Source organism: Beta vulgaris, chromosome 6 (assembly GCF_026745355.1).
Source record: "Beta vulgaris subsp. vulgaris cultivar EL10 chromosome 6, EL10.2, whole genome shotgun sequence".
NCBI classification, from domain to species: Eukaryota; Viridiplantae; Streptophyta; class Magnoliopsida; order Caryophyllales; family Amaranthaceae; genus Beta; species Beta vulgaris.
Genome location: NC_079207.1, coordinates 17,778,750 through 17,797,283, shown reverse-complemented (window position 1 = coordinate 17,797,283; position 18,534 = coordinate 17,778,750). Strand labels below are relative to the sequence as shown.

The 18,534-nt window shown below is 39.5% G+C and overlaps 1 protein-coding gene across 1 annotated transcript; it reads left to right on the top strand.

Moving 5' to 3' along the window:
* The first annotated feature begins 1,725 nt into the window (after positions 1 to 1,725).
* LOC130592004 (uncharacterized) lies at positions 1,726 to 2,368 on the top strand. The gene is made up of 2 exons (XM_057396036.1): positions 1,726 to 2,117; positions 2,189 to 2,368. The coding sequence occupies exons 1-2, from the start codon at positions 1,811 to 1,813 to the stop codon at positions 2,191 to 2,193; spliced, it is 312 nt and encodes a 103-aa protein (XP_057252019.1). The 5' UTR covers positions 1,726 to 1,810; the 3' UTR covers positions 2,194 to 2,368.
* The last annotated feature ends 16,166 nt before the right edge of the window (positions 2,369 to 18,534 follow it).

Below are 18,534 nucleotides of genomic sequence, written 5' to 3'. Positions count from 1 at the left end.
GACCCATACCAACGCACCCCACAACCTTTACAACAGACTTATCATGTAACTTATCCAGAATATGGACCTCCTATGACCCCCTACTGATTTTGTAAATTCTTAACAATGACTTTTCCTATGGATACTTTTTAGTACATGGATTCGGACGCTACGATACATATGATCGATTCGTCAGGTAATCTTATGCCCTTATTTAAGTTAAGCATCAATAATCATATTTTAGTTGGTAAGAGTCATCGCATTCCGATAATGGTTTTGGTCAGTCCACCAATATACCTTCCCAAAAATCACCCTTACTTCTCTGTTATGTCTTATTAGCTCCACAAATAATGAAGAATCTCATTTCCATCCGAAAATTTACCACTGATAATCATGTCTCCATAGAATCTAACCTTTCAGGGACAGATTGCCTTAAGGTGGAATTGACGAGGAAGTAAGCTTTGAAAACCACTCGTTTCGTAAAGCGTAAACGCTTTCCACTACCTTCAACTGGACAAAATTGGAGAACCAACTATTCCCCCTTTTGAAATTCTAGAACTTGTTGGAACATTTATAGGGTAATGGGTTTGAAACTCATAAGGGTATGTACTAGAAGAGGAGGAGGTCTAGTATGCAAAAGACTAGAGTGCATCAAGTGGCAAAACGCATTGATAAACTCATAAGGGTATGTACTAGACAGGCGTCGCGGGTCGCGACCAGCGCCTCGCGACTCGCGAGCTTCTTCGCGAGTCGCGACGTGTCTTCTGCCTTGGAATGCGAAAAGATGCCTTGACGGTTTTATGTCCGTTGTGATGTTATGGTCTCATTTTAATGACCTTTAAGGTCCTTAAATCAGCTGATTAAAGGCCTTTCATGGGTGATTAAAATGGGGGTTATGGATTGACTACTCTAGTCAATGAAAGGTTTATTCTTCCTATATAAACCTTGGGATTCCTATGAGTGAGGGTTGGAAGAAAATCAGAATTTTCTATTCTATATTCTCTCAAATACTTCTTGCTTAGCTTAAGAAAAATCTTGCAATCTTCTCTTGAGTGTTCTTCACAAACAAAAACACAAGTTCTTGTTGATTCACTTAGAAGATCATCTAAGTGGATTGTTTCTCTCCATTGTATCTCATTAGTTATTTCGTGTTAACCCGGTGATCCTAGAGGGGCGAAATTAAACTAATAGGAAAGCGTAGTTTCCGTGCCTTGGAGTGGATATCCGGTTCTCTCATTGATCACATCTAACAATCTATTAGTTTAATTTTCCTTTCTTTTCGGATATGGCTCAATCACTCAGGACATGACTATGAACTTCCAAAAGTTGGATAAGTTTGAGGGGGTGGGCTATCGAGGTGGCAAAAGAAGATGCACTTCTTGTTGACCGTTGAATGTGGTGTATGTTTATCACACCCTATGCCACCATCCCGGAAGATGGAGAGGAAGAGCCTCTTGAGACTACTAGGAAGAGGACAAAGTGGGAGAATGATGACTACATTTGTCGTGGTCATATTCTCAACTCTCTTACCGACCCTTGTTTGATCTCTACCAAAATTGGAGAGTGCAAAGGAACTTTGGGATGCTCTTGAGGCCAAGTACATTTCGGAAGATGCTTCAAGTAAGAAATTCCTTGTTAGTAATTTTAATTCTTTTAAAATGACTAATGATCGGCCTATTATGGAGCAATTCCATGAGGTTCATCATATTTTGAACCAAATAAGTCACATGGTATGGTGATGGATGAGGCAATTGCGGTTGCCTCAATCATTGACAAATTACCAAATTCTTGGAAAGATACAAAACATCTTTTAAAACATAAAAAGGAAGACATGTCCATGGAGCAATTAGGAACTCATCTTCGTATTGAAGAGGGGATCCGGGCTCAAGATGGGGTTAAGGATACTACTCCTAGTATTCCTAAATCTACCGTTAATTTGGTAGAGGTTGGTGGGTCTAGTAAGACCAAGAAATCCAACAACAACAACAACAACAACAATAACAAAACCAATGTTGCAAACAAGAAGAGGAAGACCCTCTCTTGTTGGATATGCAATGGTCCTCATCTTAAGAGGGATTGTCCTTCTAACAACAAGAAGAAGACAAAGAACACACAACCTAGTGTTGTTCAAAACCAAGGTAAAATGCACATGTTAATAATTGAAGAAATGCATTTTGTTGCTATGATTTCTGAAATTATGTGTGTGCAGGTTGATGATTCTTGGTGGATAGATTCGGGAGCCTCTAGACATGTGTGCAATAACAAGGATTTCTTCAAGTCTTTGAAAGATTTGGATGATGGTCCAATCTTGTATATGGGGAATGATTCTACGGTAAAGGCTAGAGGCATAGGCCAAGTAGAATTGTTGTTAACCTCGGGAAAGACTTTAACTCTCCGGGATGTTGTTATGTACCGGAAGTTAGGAAGAATCTTGTGTCAGGAGGTCTCTTGAATAAGTATGGTTTTAAAGTTGTTTTTGAGTCGGATAAATTTGTACTTTCCAAGGGTGGTATTTTTGTTGGACAAGGTTTCTTTTGTAATGGAATGTTTAAATTTAGTATTGATAATAAAATTGGTACTAGTTCTATTTACATGCTTGATGTTTCTTCTCTATGGCACAATCGTTTATGTCATGTGAATTATCGTAGATTATATGACATGTCTAAAATGGGGTTAATACCTCCTTTCGATTTAAAGTTAGAGAAGTGTCACACTTGCGTGCTAAATAAAATTACAAAAAATCCTTATCCTAGTGTGACTAGACAAACGGTATTGCTTGAATTGGTGCATAGTGACTTGTGTGACTTTCATAGTTCACCTTCTTTAGGAAATAAAAAATATATTGTAACTTTTATTGATGATTTTTCAAGGTTTTGTTACATATATTTATTATTTACTAAAGATGAAGCACTAGAAAAGTTTAAGACCTTTAAAATCGAAGTGGAACTCCAACTTAATCAAAAGATTAAAAGACTTCGAACGGATAGGGGTGGTGAATATTATAATCCAAGTTATTTTAGTTCCATTGGTGTAATTCATGAAACAACCGCCCCATACTCACCTCAAAGTAATGGTATAGCGGAAAGGAAAAATAGGGTCCTAAAAGAAATGGTTAATACCATGCTTTCTAATTCGGGTCTTAATGACGGTTTTTGGGGTGATGCAATTTTAACTGCATGTTACATTTTAAATCGAGTTCCTAATAAAAGGAATAAGACTACCCCTTATGAACTTTGGTGTAATAAAAAGCCTAATCTCAATTACCTTAAGGTATGGGGTTGTAGGGCAATTGTCAAATTGACGGAACCTAAAAGGAAAACTTTAGGTGAAAAAGGAATTGATTGCATTTTTATAGGCTATGCGGTACATAGCAAAGCCTATAGGTTTTATGTCATTGAGCCCAATGACTTTGTCTCTATTCACTCCGTGATAGAGTCAAGGGATGCAATATTTGATGAGACTAGATTCTCATCGATTCCAAGACCAAAGGACATGATACCTAGTACTAGTTCCAATGTTGTAGATGACATTTCAAATGATCATGATACTACAACACCGGAAATTAGGAAAAGTAAACGAATTAGAAAAGAGAAATCTTTTGGACCGGATTTTCAACTATATTTAGTTGAAGGGTCAAGGGAGTCAATTTCGACTCAAATTTCATATTGTTACAATATGGAGGAGGATCCTAGATCCTTTGATGAGTCTCATGATTCTGCTTTCTGGAAAGAGGCAGTGAATGATGAAATGGATTCTATAATGGGTAATCACACTTGGATTTTAGCTAATTTACCTCCCGGTTGCAAACCCCTAGGTTGTAAATGGATTTTTGTAAGGAAAAAGAAAATCGATGGAACCATACTAAAACATAAGGCCCGGTTAGTGGTCCAAGGTTTTAGGCAAAGATATGGTATCGATTACTTTGATACTTATGCTCCAGTAGCTAGAATAGCTACTATTAGACTATTGATAGCATTAGCTGCGATTCATGGTCTAGTAATTCACCAAATGGATGTAAAAACTGCTTTTCTTAATGGTGAATTGGAGGAGGAAGTGTACATGAATCAACCTGAAGGGTTTGTGGTAAAGGTCAAGAAACTAAAGTTTGCAAATTAGTTAGATCTTTGTATGGTCTTAAACAAGCACCTAAGCAATGGCATCAAAAATTTGATGAAGTTGTGTTGTCTAGTGGGTTCAAAATAAATCAGTCCGATAAGTGTGTATATAGCAAATTTGATAATAACGGTAAAGGAGTTATAATTTGCTTATATGTTGATGATATGCTTATTTTTGGGACTGATTTGGAACAAGTGGAAAAGACCAAAGTCTTCCTTTCCTCTAGCTTCTCCATGAAAGATTTGGGTGAAGCGGATGTTATTCTAGGTATTAGAATAATAAGAGGGAAAGGGTCGTTTTCTTTATCACAATCTCATTATATTGAGAAAGTGGTCAAGAGGTATAATGAGTCAAATTCGACTCATTTTGCTACTCCTATGGATCCTAGTATTCACTTGGTTCCGAGTAGTGGTACTCCAATTTCACAATTGGAGTATGCAAGCTTAATTGGAAGCTTGATGTATGCTATGACTAGCACTCGGCCGGATATAGCCTTTGCTATTGGCAAGCTCAGTAGGTATACTAGTAATCCTAGTATGTTGCATTGGCAAGCATTGAGAAGAGTGTTAAGGTACTTGAATAAGACCTTGGATTATGTCATAACATATAAAAGAGAACCTTCTATCTTAGAAGGTTACTCGGATGCTAGTTGGATTTCGAATAAGGAAGATTATTCATCCACTAGTGGTTGGGTGTTTCTTCTTGGAGGAGGTGCCATTTCATGGGCATCCAAGAAGCAAACATGTATAACGGATTCCACATTGGCATCGGAATTCATTGCTTTGGCTTCTTGTTGCCAAGAAGCGGAATGGCTAAGGAATGTGTTGAGTGAGGTGGACTTATGGGTGAAACCAATGTCACCTCTTGCTATCCATTGTGATAGTGCATCAACCATAGCTAAAGCATATAGTGAAGTCTACAATGGCAAGTCAAGGCACATTGGAGTTAGACATAGCTATGTGCGGGAAATGATAAGGAATAGTTGTATAACTATTAATTTTGTTCGGTCTAGTTTGAACTTGGCGGATACGTTTACAAAACCGTTGTCAAGGGAACTAGTGAACAAAATGAACAAAGGGATGGGTCTTAAGCCTATTGATCAACCTATGGTGAAGGAAAACTCTATTTGATGTCTAATACAACGTTAGATCTCAAATTCAAGGAGGATAGTACTTCTCTAAGAGGTTGGGAGCACTTGTTTAATACATCCCGAGGTTAGTGCTTGTTGCTACAATGATAAAGAGGTTGAATTTTATTCTTAATAAATCTTTGATAAGGTGCTCAATTGTAGGAGCATGTCCGGAAAGATTTACCTATGTAAGCTAGAAGTTTGGCCGCTTCATCAAGTCTAAGGCTTGACTTGGAATGCTTATGAATGGATATGGACACCAAGGCTTCATAGGTGTCGGAGGTTTTAAGAACCTAGTTTATGTTTGTGTGTATTAGTAACTTCAATAATTTGTAATGGTTATATGATTCAAAGCTTTGTCTATCATTATGATCTAAATTATTGTAAAGATTACTTTTACTAAATGGAAATTCAATCGTTAGATATTTCCATGATGCATGAACATGTGTGTTTGCGATTTATAGCAAGTTGAAAACTTTTCAACATTACCCTATAAATGGGAGGAGGATTGTTGGAACATTTATAGGGTAATGGGTTTGAAACTCATAAGGGTATGTACTAGAAGAGGAGGAGGTCTAGTATGCAAAAGCTAGAGTGCATCAAGTGGCAAAACGCATTGATAAACCAAGGGGGACAGAAGACTGGCCGCGAGTCGCGACAGGAGTCGCGAGTCGCGACCAGTGGCCTGTCGCGAGTCGCGACCAGCGCCTCGCGACTCGCGAGCTTCTTCGCGAGTCGCGACGTGTCTTCTGCCTTGGAATGCGAAAAGATGCCTTGACGGTTTTATGTCCGTTGTGATGTTATGGTCTCATTTTAATGACCTTTAAGGTCCTTAAATCAGCTGATTAAAGGCCTTTGATGGGTGATTAAAATGGGGGTTATGGATTGACTACTCTAGTCAATGAAAGGTTTATTCTTCCTATATAAACCTTGGGATTCCTATGAGTGAGGGTTGGAAGAAAATCAGAATTTTCTATTCTATATCTCTCAAATACTTCTTGCTTAGCTTAAGAGAAACTTGCAATCTTCTCTTGAGTGTTCTTCACAAACACAAAACACAAGTTCTTTTGATTCACTTAGAAGATCATCTAAGTGGATTGTTTCTCTCCATTGTATCTCATTAGTTATTTCGTGATAACCCGGTGATCCTAGAGGGGCGAAATTAAACTAATAGGAAAGCGTAGTTTCCGTGCCTTGGAGTGGGATATTCGGTTCTCTCATTGATCACATCTAACAGAACTTTAAGCTAGCTTTGAAACAAACGAGGCAGTTGCACGAAGTTAGATTAAAAGCAAGCGAGCAAGGTGGGTTTGTGGTTTTTTCTGGGAAGGACGTTTGCACGGGGAGCATAATAGGGAGATGCAATAATTTCGAGGAGCTATATGCAGTCACCAACACCTTGCCATCCACCTATCTTGCCACCTCCCTTATGGCTTCATCATCTGCAACCTGGTATAGTTTCCTAGGACATCCAAATATGAAGTTTCAAGTTTTCTTCGGTCTAGAGATTTACTAAATTGTAATAAGGAGCTTACCTTTGACTTTTGCAATTCTTTTCAAGTAAGAAAACATCTTTGTTTGCCATTTCATTCTTTTAGTAGTACTACTAGTTCTGCTTTTGATATTATTCACGTTGATGTGTATTCGGTGTTCTCAAGGTCATAACTATTACCCAGTGCTATAGATGATTTTACTCATTATGTTTGGACCATACCAATCAAATTTAAATTTCAGGTCTACCAAAACTTCATCAATTTTCGCTAGTATGTCATAACTGTGAAAATAATCTTAGGTATGAACTTGCTTGATGATGCATCCCTATACTTGCCCTTCTCATTTTATGCCAAGTACACCCTCTATGATTTGTTTGTTAAGTAGAACCACTTTTCATCCAAATGCACAAAGTCATACATCGAGTAATAGTTTCTCTTTATCAATGGTTTGTGTCCCAATAACAAATTAAGTATCCACTCAAGTCTTTTCTTCTTGTTAGGCTCTTTCAGACTTGGGTGAAGGGAATTATTGTGTGATGCCTATGTCCCCTCTATATCATCCTATGGATTGTGCTTTTGCAAACTTTGCAGCATCGATGTCAAGTCCCTAATACAGGACTTTTGGGCCATTGCCAAATTTATGATGTTATCAACTGATACTTAGATTATTTTTCTCCCACACAAGTGGATCTTGGTTATAACACTATCTTTGAGCATCGTTTCTAGTGCTTCTTTGTTGAGTTCCAAACACCACTAACATATCTCACTGATATGTTCAATCACGTGAAGCTAATTTGATTGAGCCATATAGTAATCTCCCTTCCTTGGCTTTGTTCATGAGAAATAACAACACTTTAAGCCTACGATCACATTTGAGCTTGTTTCGCTTATGATGACCAATATTATGTGGTGGTTGTTCATTATCTCCTTGTGGTGCTGGTGGCGCTTGTAGTGCTGCATTCAGTTTAATGTTTGAACCAATTGGTTCAATATTAAGATCCAATGCGAAACCAACCAGATCTTATAGTCCCCATTATCATTACCAAGCACCATTTCTTCATTAATGTATGGACACCAAACATCATTCAAATTCCAATATTAAACCATGAAAAGAACAAGCAATGAACAGTGGATGGTGAAAGGTGTTGTTTTTTTTTCTCTATTTTTCTTTCTCAGTTTGGTGGATGATTTGACTTTGTTCAAGTGGGTCTGTATTAATATGGTTCAAGAGAGAACCAATAGCCTTAAGTTTAAACATTTAAGAGGGAACAACGAACATTTTGTTGCCTTCTTTTTGAATTAAGCGACTAATTCATGTACTATGAATTCTTGTAATCCCATTGGTTGCGAAAAACAAATAAAGCAATATCACTAATCAGTTTGAGTTTATTTGGATGATGCATGCACAATGTTAAACCTATTTAAGCCTATATTTATGCATTAGTCATTATCATTATCAAATAAGTGGTGTTAACAAGCAGAACCAAGACTGAATATGTCCAACTCAGCTCGGCTCGAGGATAGTTGAGGTTGAGCTCAGCGAGCTCGAAAATTTAGGCTCAACTCGAGCTCGAAAAAATCAAAGCCAAGCTCGACTCGAAAACTCGGAATCTTAAATACTAGAAAAAGTCCAACTTAACCCTCATTTATCAGGGTTTGATATAAGTATAGCCCAATGAAGACTTGTCAAACTCTTAATAAAAATATATGTAGGCTAATCATCAATAAATAAATATACAAGGCCCAACATTCATACAAGCCTTTGATGTGGGAGTTTTAAATTCCAAGAACACTACGCTACTGCCTACTGGTAATGTTCTCTTGCTTCCTCCCCGAATCTCCAATGTGCGATTTATATGATTTCGAACAAAATAATTCAGTACAGCAAGAGGAGATGCATTTGTCATTTTGTTGCATGTTCTACATTATATTTGCAAATGTGTTGTTGGCTCGTTTTTCTTTTACAAGTGATTGAATTATGGTAGAAGAACTGATTTTTTATTTACAAATAGAAGACTTCATATATAGTCTAATATTATAAAATAACACAAATCAAACAAGATCTAAATAATTAAAGGATAATAAGATTATATATATGGGAAAATAAGTTTGATGTTTACTTTTTCTATCGATGTGGGAGAACACTGTTTTACATAAACACTATCTAAAATATTTTCGAGCTTGGTCGCGAACTTTCAACTCGAACTTCAGGAGGCTCGGGCTCGACACTCAACTCGTTAAGGTGTCGAGCCGACTCGAACTCGAGTTGAGCCCTCTCGAGCTGAATTTTGACCTAGCCGGCTCGCCACCTTGGCTCATTAACACCACTAAGTCCAGCTAAGAAAATGAAGAAAAACTCTTCAAATTTTTCAGCGGAATTAAACGTGAAATTACAGTATGACCAACGTTATACACCTAAGTCTATAGAATATTGTTTTCATGATTAACAAAGAGCAGCAATTTCACGTTTAAATTCCTCTTGTACTAGTTGCTATATTTTTCTTTATTGGTTTTCCAAAACCATTGATATCGGCGACTTGTGATGATGTGGACCTAAACTTGTGTTGATGGGCATCGGTGTTGGGAACCTAAAGGTAGGAAAATTCTGAGACATTGTGATGTCACTTTTGATGAGGCTACACTACTACAACTATGGGTAAAGTGACCACCTATAACAGACCACTTTGATAACATAAGTGATTATTAAAAACACCTAATTTCTTAGACAAGATGTCTCTTATATTATGATAGAAAGACCTCCTTTTTAAATATGTGGTCTTTTTGCACATCCTTAAAATCACAAATATTAAAGAAACCACTTATTTTTGTTAAGTGGTTATTTTGATTTTTTATCCTTATTAGAGAAAATATGGATTTCTAAAATATATGTTACTGGGTATGGTGATGAATTGTAAATTGAAGAGAAAAAAAAGATGCCTGAATTTTTTAAACAAGGAAGTGAGGAATAAACTTATTCTAATTCTAAAAAACCCTAATTAAAGGAATACTTCTTTTATTCCTTAGTAATCACAATTCACATCTCGTTCTTCTTCCTAGAGTAGCGATAACATAGTAGAACCGCCAAATTTTGCACGTGAACCAACCCCGAATTCCTTCGCCAACTAACGTCACCAATACTTGGAATTCGCCGGCCAATATTCCTCACCGGTCTACTCGTCTTCGCAAGCCATTTATCCCACCGATATACTTTGTTCCATTATCAGCCTATCACCACCGCATTATCGTCGGTATTGTGAGCATTTCTAGGTTCTTTTTCATTTAGATTAAAATTTTAATGTTTGTCCATTTTATTTGATGTTTAATTCTTGATTTTAGCATGTGAAAATATAGTAAATACTGCATATAACATGATCAACGGTTTTTAAATGATTGTACTATTTTGCTAAAGTTTCCACCTTTAGATAACATGCATGAACTTTTATTAAGTTACTCTTTTTATGAACCCTAATCACTAACTAGGCTTGAATGAAGGGGGGATGGGATATTTTGGCATAAAGAAGTGAATTTGGTTACTTTTGAAGATGGGGTTTAGGATTAATTAGTATTGCTGAAAACCAAATACTTAGTTTTTTTCTGTTCCTTTTACAAGGAAGATACAAGGGGGATTATTGATGCTTCCTTTTGAATATATTCGAGGCTTTACGAATCACGGTAAATACTATCATAAGGGTCATCGTTGAGTAAGAGGGTTTGTTGTTGCCTGAAAACTTATGAAATCTTATTGAGTGGCACTTCTGTTAAAAATCTTTATGAAGTTATAAAATGACGTTAAGCTCGGTGTGTGAGACAGTGTGATCAGATTTAGTTGGAAACACTTTGAGAATGTCTTTATCAGAGAGCTGAAGAAGGTTCGTTGTCGTCAATTTTTTTCCAGAGCATTTTTTATAAAGATATTTCTGGTATAGATTTCGATGATTATTAAAGGAAGCCCCCTGCGTAAGCATTCATTGTGAAGTCATCTGCAGCTTTATAAAGCTTATGTCTTTATGCTACTTTTTTAGTGTGTTTCATCATATAAAGATCATGTCTTTATGCAGGACAATCTGATTGTAGGTTATTTTGTATTCTTATCTTCTCAATTTGATGTATATAGCATTTGCAGAGTTAATTATCTGGTGAAAAGGCTATTTTCTGTTACCTCTAGCATGGATTTAGAGGGGTTTTGAAACTATAGACGCAAATACCTATGGGTGGAATGAAAGGCCTAAGGCAATGTTTTATATTTACCATACCCTGCTAGCACCTAACTCAGATTTTTATTCATTCTTCTATACGATGTCATTTTATAAAACCGTTCATTTTTTTTAAATCAGAAACAATAGACGTTCTATCGTTGGATTTGGTTTTGACTTGTCACTTGTGTAGTCAAGCACTAGTTGGATGTATTATATGCATATTTTTACTAAGTCATTCCAACTACAATCTTGTATTATGAATGGTTTACTTTTCTTCTAAATTGCGAAGAATTAAACTCTTCCTATGTTATCTCCAGGAGTAATTTAGATATTTACAAATGTTATTAAAAGGAACTCTTATGTAATTTCCAAGGAACGAGGTTTGTTAGTGGAATAGCTTAGGTCAGAGCCTTAGAGGTATAAAAGCAGTACCTCAGATGTTGGTATTAGTGTATAAGAGCGGTTGTGACTTGCAGTAGGAACCTTCGATGGTTACAATGGTATCTCAAATGATTTTGGTGATGAAATGTGCAACGGTTGGTAGCTGTTGGAAGGTTTGTATCGTTGATTCACTTGTACAACTGTAATACACTTAGAGTAAGAATATCTTACTCTAGAGACTAATGGTTGCTATTTTGATTAAAAGCCATCCCATCTTTTCAAAATTTTACTAGTATAAGATAAGGACTTTTTATTGAAAATAGTGTGTTTGGGAAGAAAAGACTAGACCCCCTCTGGAATGTAATCGAGTGATGAGACTACAAGGAAAGTACGACGCAACCATGGTTCGAGATTCTGCTCAATTTGTTGTGATTCGAGATTCTGCTCAAGGAAAGTACGACGCAAACATTGGTGTACCCGCATTGCTGCCCCCTTCAACCTTAAGACAGATACAACAATTTCCAAAGCCTTGACAGACTTGCACATGTAGGAAAATGTGGGAGACGTCCTTATGTAGGAAAAACTCGCTTGCTATTTCAGTGCTTCAAGCTGAAGTCGAAGTCGTAGCTGTCAGATATTGCTTTTGATGCAGGCTTGCATTCTCTCGAGGTCGGATCGGAGTGCTTGCTTAGGGTGATGTTGTCCAAAAACAAAACCGTGATTTTTTTTTTCCCACAAATTACCATGTCAATAATTCAGACTGGTACCAGCTAGAGTCTAACACTAGTATCCAAGATTGATTAACTTAGTTTTAAACATATTCAATTATGTGTTACTAGTAACCACTTGAACACATGGTTTAATTTCTAGGTGTCCTCTTATATTGTTAGTAAAGGAAGGCTATCAAGTGAAGCTATATCCATAATTAATTTTACTCTACTGCTATACTGCTACATCTGGGACATTGAACATCGAGCATCATTTAATCTGTTAAATTTCTAAGCTTCGGGAATGACTACTGTATGGGTATTACCCAAGTCTGCTCGCGGACATTTATCATGACCGACAACAAATGTCCAGGATGCGAACTCATGAGAAGGAAACTGATGCTCCTCAATATGAGAGCGGGACTGCCGTCGTGGCCACCGAAGAGGACAAAATTAAGGAATCTTCCCTCTGACAGATTCATTACAGCTATACATGTGTCGAAGGATTACTTATCCTGTCAGGCGAATAGTACATCTATAAATAGGACAATAGTGCTAAACCTGCAAGTACATTCTCTCTCATACTAAAAATAGCTTATCTCTCTATCTCTAATTCTTATCGGACACTAGCTGACTTGAGCGTCGGAGGGGGTTTCCTCACAACCACCCGAGGGTAGCTCACGTTTGTTCTTGTGCAAATCACCACTCCCCGATAGCCCTCATTACTGATGGACAACCCTTGAGTCCGTCACCGTTTCATAACCAAAAGAACTTGGCGCTAGAAGGAGGGGTCTCCTATCGTTTTTAAGTAACAACCATGGGTGATGCAGATAATAACATTGGTCACGGTCCTCAAGGATTTGATGTCGGTCACACATCCTCTTGGCCTCTCATCACCGGACCGATTGGAGCACCAGAGTTCCACTTTCGGACGTCGGGAAATGGGGAGCAGACCCCAAACAGCAATGTGCCATTCAGTTTGGCTCAACTGAGTCAATTCTCCCCGGAGCAGCTCCAAGTTATGGAATCTTTCATTCAGATGCTAGCGAGCACTGCTCAACAAACCAATCCTCCCTCTCAGCAACCACACGCTGGGATTAGTAAGCGACCACTGACCATGGCCGGTAGGAACATGGACAGCACCCTGATCAGGAAGATGCGTTCTGTCAACATAGAAGGGGAAGAGCTCGAGAGGTGTATTGATCAATCAGGGTACGAAGAAACGATACTAGAAACAGAGGAACTTTATTATTATGAAGAAGAAACTCAGGGTCACTGCCGTCATGAGTACAGCACCAACGGTGCTATTAACTAATCGACACGGGGTAACCTGCTCATCAAACGAATGCTCTCTCCATTCACTCCAAAGGTATTGAATCATCCTATGCCTCGAATCAAATGACATGCTCCAAGTACGATGGTACATGTGATCCTGATGATCATGTGACGGCCTATGAAGGTCATATGTTCTTATACACGTAGGTGGACGCCATCTGGTGTAAAGTCTTCCCATCCACTCTGACCGGAATAGCTCAAACATGGTTTAAAAGTTTGAAACCAGGTAGCATTTCTAGTTTTTCTCAGTTGTCATCTGCTTTCATTACGCACTTTGTGAGTAATAGGAACCGTGAGCGCACAACTAGAGAATTATTGTATGTTAAGCAAGGCGAGAATGAAAGCTTGTGAGACTTCATCGGCCATTTCAATGTTGAAGCGGTCTCTATCCTAAGATTACAGCAGGATATGGCCGTGTTGGCCTTGATGACGGGACTAAAAGAGGGGTCATCGTTCCGGAGTTACTTAGGCCGAAAGACTTTCATGTCTCTCGGACCAGTGATGGTTAAGGCCAACGATTTCATAAGGGGGAAGAAATTGATAATGCTGTGAGCAATCGCGAGCCGGAGAAGAAAAGGGAAGACATACAGAGAAAAGACAAAGTCCGCGAAGGAGATCGACGCAGAGACGAAAGAAGAGAATCAAACATGGTCAAAAGAGGAAGTGACCGTGAAAGAAGTGACCGTGGAAAAAGTGAATGGAAGGAAAGATTCGACGAATTCACCCAGCTGACAACTACCAGGTCACAGATGTATACCCTGAATAAAGATAGCGACAAGTGACAGCGTCCCAAACAGTTGTTTCATATAAATCGGGACAAAACTAAATGGTGTGACTTCCACGGTAATCACGGTCACCTTAAAGAAGACTGTAGACATCTGAAAGACAAGGACCTTATCAGAAGGGGTTACTTCACTCAGTACAAGGCCCAGACAAAGGATGGGGACCTGAAGAAACCAGCAAACCAGAACATGCAATCACAGATTGGCGACATTCACGTCATCAGTGGCGGTCTCATAGGAAGTATGTCCACGGTAAAAGAAAGTCTAAAAGAGTTCAGACATCAAGTGAACTTCAAAGAAAGTTTGCCGTGGAAGAAGCCGCCAGCAATGACGGCTATGTCATTTGCCCTAGAGGATGCTAAGCATGTTGTCTATCGTCATGATGACCTGCTAGTGGTCACTCTGAAAGTATCAAACTGCTTGATTCACATAATCTTGGTGGACGGAGGCAGTTCTGCAAACATTCTTTATCTTTCAATATTCAAAAAGCTGATGATTGGTCGGGATTATTTGAAGCCGATTAGATACCCGGTTATTGGGTTTATAAGAGCATCGGTGGTACCGCAGGGGCTAATTACGCTCCTAGTGAGAGTTGGGGAAAACGAAACGGCCAGGAATGTCATGGCAGAGTTTCTAGTAGTAGATGTCGCAGCGGCATATAACGCAATCATAGGGCGTCCCTTGATCTATGACGTCCAGGGGGCCATCTTAACCTATCATCTGACAATGTTGTATGTCTTCAATGAGGGAATAACGGCAAGGTTGAAGGGAAATCAAGAAATGGCGACGTCATGTTACTTAACGACTTTGAAGCAGCCCGCTAGAAGTATCCCAGTAGAAAATCTGGACCCAGCAGCATCAAGAAAGCAAAAAAGAGCCCAATGAAAGGCACAAGCTGAGGAAAGAGCTGAAAAAGAAGTTGATGAGATAGCTGAAAAAGAAATTGAGGTAGCCGAGAAAGAAGTCGAAGTGGTTTCTATGGAAGATCTGGAGTCCCGGCCAGAGGATGAGCCGAGACCAAAGTCGGACGGAGAAACAAAGCAAGAAATGTTAGCTGATCATCCAGCTAGAGCGGTCGTTGTCGGAATGGACATGGACCCAGAGGTTTGAGTCAACCTGGTGACTCTCCTCCGAGAAAATGCTGACGTTTTTGCATTCTCGTCGGATGAGATGCCGGGAATAGACCCTGCCATGATGGTCCACCGTCTAAATGTCGACAGCGCAGTCCGCCATGTGAAGCAAAAGAAGAGGGCTTTCTCGGTCGAGAAAAATAAAGCAGTTAAAGAAGAAGTGAATAAGCTGCTAGCGGTTGATTTCATTGAGCCATGTGACAATCCAGAATGGTTGGCAAATGTGGTAATGGTTAAAAAGGCAAATGGTCAATGGCGAATGTGCGTTGACTTTACAAATCTGAACAAAGCATGCCCAAAGGACTGTTACCCTTTGCCAAGGATAGATCAATTGGTAGATTCCACCAGCGGCCATGCACTGCTGAGTTTTATGGACGCAATCTCAGGATATCACTAGATCAATTTGTTGAAGGAAGATCGAGAGAAAATAGCGTTTAACACGGACAACGCTGTACACAAATACATGGCAATGCCTTTCGGTCTAAGGAATGCGGGCGTAACATATCAGAAATTGGTCGATAAAGTATTCGCGGATCAGATGGGGAGAAATATTGAAGCTTATGTTGACGACTCTATCGTCAAAAGTAAAACTGACCACGAACATTTGAATGACCTGAAAGAGACCTTCAAAACATTGAGGAAGTATAAGATGAAGCTCAACCCAAAAAAAAGTGTGTTTTTGGGTGTGAGAGTAGGGAAGTTCCTAGGCTATTTAGTAAGCAATAGAGGGATTGATGCAAACCCAAATAAAGTTCAAGCAATTGTCAACCTTCCTGAGCCAAGGAGCGTCAAAGATAAACAAGGGCTGACAGGAAGAATGACAGCCCTCACTCGACTCATTTCAAAATCAGCAGATAAGGCTTTGCCTTTCTTTGCACTGTTAAGGGGGAATAAGAAGTTTGAGTGGGGAGAGGAGTAAAGCAAAGCATTCCTGGAAGTAAAAGAGCATTTGAGGAGCCTACCTACCATCACATGGCCCAAGATTGGAGATGTATTGTAGCTATATATCTCGGCCTCACCTAAAATGGTCGCAGCTGTGTTGGTGGAAAAAGAGAAAATGCAGCATCCAATATACTTCATCAACGACATCCTTAATGGTCCTGAGAGCCATTATCATCTGGTGGAAAAAATGGCTTTAGCTGTGGTAATCGCTGCCAGGAAACTCAGACCATACTTTGACTGCGATCCCAGCCAAGTTTTGACCAATCAGCCGATGGAAAAAGCCCTACAAAAGATGGACAGCTCAGGCCGCTTACTGAAATGGGTCGTTGAACTATCTGAGTATGATATACATTATAAGCCCAGGACCGCTATCAAAGCGCAGGCCCTGACGGATTCTATTGTGGAAGCCTCATACGAGGAGAAAACTGGTTACTGGAAGTTGACGGATCTTCCGCTGCAAGCGGATCCGGGGAAAGTATAGTGATGACTAGCCTTGAAGGAAATTCATTCCAGTACGCCATCAAGTTTGCCTTCCCCACGTTAAACAATGAAACAGAATATGAAGCAGCAATTGCTGGCCTGAAAATGTGTTTGGCGGCGGGAGCCATGAATGTACTCTTGAAGACGGACTCGTAGTTGGTTAGCGGCCAACTAAGAGGAGAATTTGAAGTCAGGGAGGCCAACATGGTGAAGTATGTAGAAGAGGCCAAAGATTTGATTGCTCAGTTGAGCCACTTTGTAATCCAAGCGATATCTAGGGCCGAGAACACGAAAGTGGACGCTTTGTCCAAATTGGCAAGTTCTGACTCATTCAGCATTGAGAAGACCGTCACGATAGATATATTAAAGGAAAAGAGCATCACGGAGCAAATTGTGACCGTCAACAACATAAACTAGCAAGGGGAGTGGTTTAGTGAGCTGGTGGCATATAAGATGACAGGGACACTTCTCAACGGTCCCTCGTCCGCAAAGAAACTGAAGCGACAAGCAAACTGGTATGTCATATATCATGATGAACTGTACAAGAAATCATTTAGTCTACCTTTGCTTAAGTGCGCAACAGTGTGGGAGTCCGCAAAAATTCGCGATGCGGCAACTACATAAGCGTTAAGGCCCTAGCATTGAAAGCATTAAGAGCTGGGTTCTATTGGCCAAGTATGCTGGCGGATGCCCAGGGTTATGTTAAGAGGTGTGACAAATGCCAGAGGTATGCTTCCGTCATCAACAAGGCAGCCAATGATTTGCAGCCTATCCTATGCCCAATTATGTTCGCTCAGTGGAGAATGGACATCCTGGGACCATTCACCACAACAACAGGAGGGAGGAGATTCCTAATAGTGGGAATCTATTACTTTACAAGGTGGATAGAGGCATAACCGACAGCCAAAATCAAGGCAAATCAGGTCAAGAAATTCACCTGGTAAAATATTATGACAAGATTTGGGATTCCCATGGCTATGATCTTCGACCATGCCGTCCAATTTGATTATCGTCCCATACAAGCTTTTTTAATGGAATTTCATGTGAAGTTTGCATACTCGGCCGTTACCATCCCCAGATGAACAGGCAAGTAGAAGCCGCGAACAAACAAATCTTGAATGCCTTGAGGAAAAAGCTAGATGAATTCAAAGGAGGATGAGCTAATATGGTGTCAGCGGTGCTATGGTCAAATATAACAACAGAAAAGGAAGCTACAGGAGAAAGCCCTTTCAAGCTAGCTTTTGGTACAGAAGTAGTGTTGCCGGTAGAGGTGGGTTTGACCTGTTATCGGATCAAGTATCAGGACCTCGGGAAGAATAAGCAGGCGCTCAGGAAAATCTAGACTTCTTGCCAGAAACAAGATTGATAGTAGAACTGAAAGCGGCCGCCTACAAAGACGGAATTAGCAAGGGTTATAACAAGAGAGTCTTAGAGAGGTGGTTGGATGTAGGCCACCTAGTCCATCGAAGAACAACGGCCACTAGTAAGGCACATGCTGAAGGAAAACTGGCCGCTAATTGTGAAGGTCTCTACATCATTGCCATGAAACTTGCTCCCGGTTCCTTCATCCTCAAAGGCATAGGTGACAAAGAACTTAGAAACTGTTGGAATGCTAGTGTTCTAAAGAAGTATTATGTTTGAGTGGTAGAATGTAACAGGCCGAGAGCCACTTTTTATTACATGAATAATATAAACTTCCATTAGCGTTCCGTAAAAGTAGTTTATCATTTGTATATTAACGGCCATATAACAGGCCATGTACAAATATAGCCAAATGACTGGCTCAAAGTACGATAACCGCCACATAACATGCCTAGTACAAATATAGCCAAATGACAGGCTCAAAGTACGCTCACGGCCACAT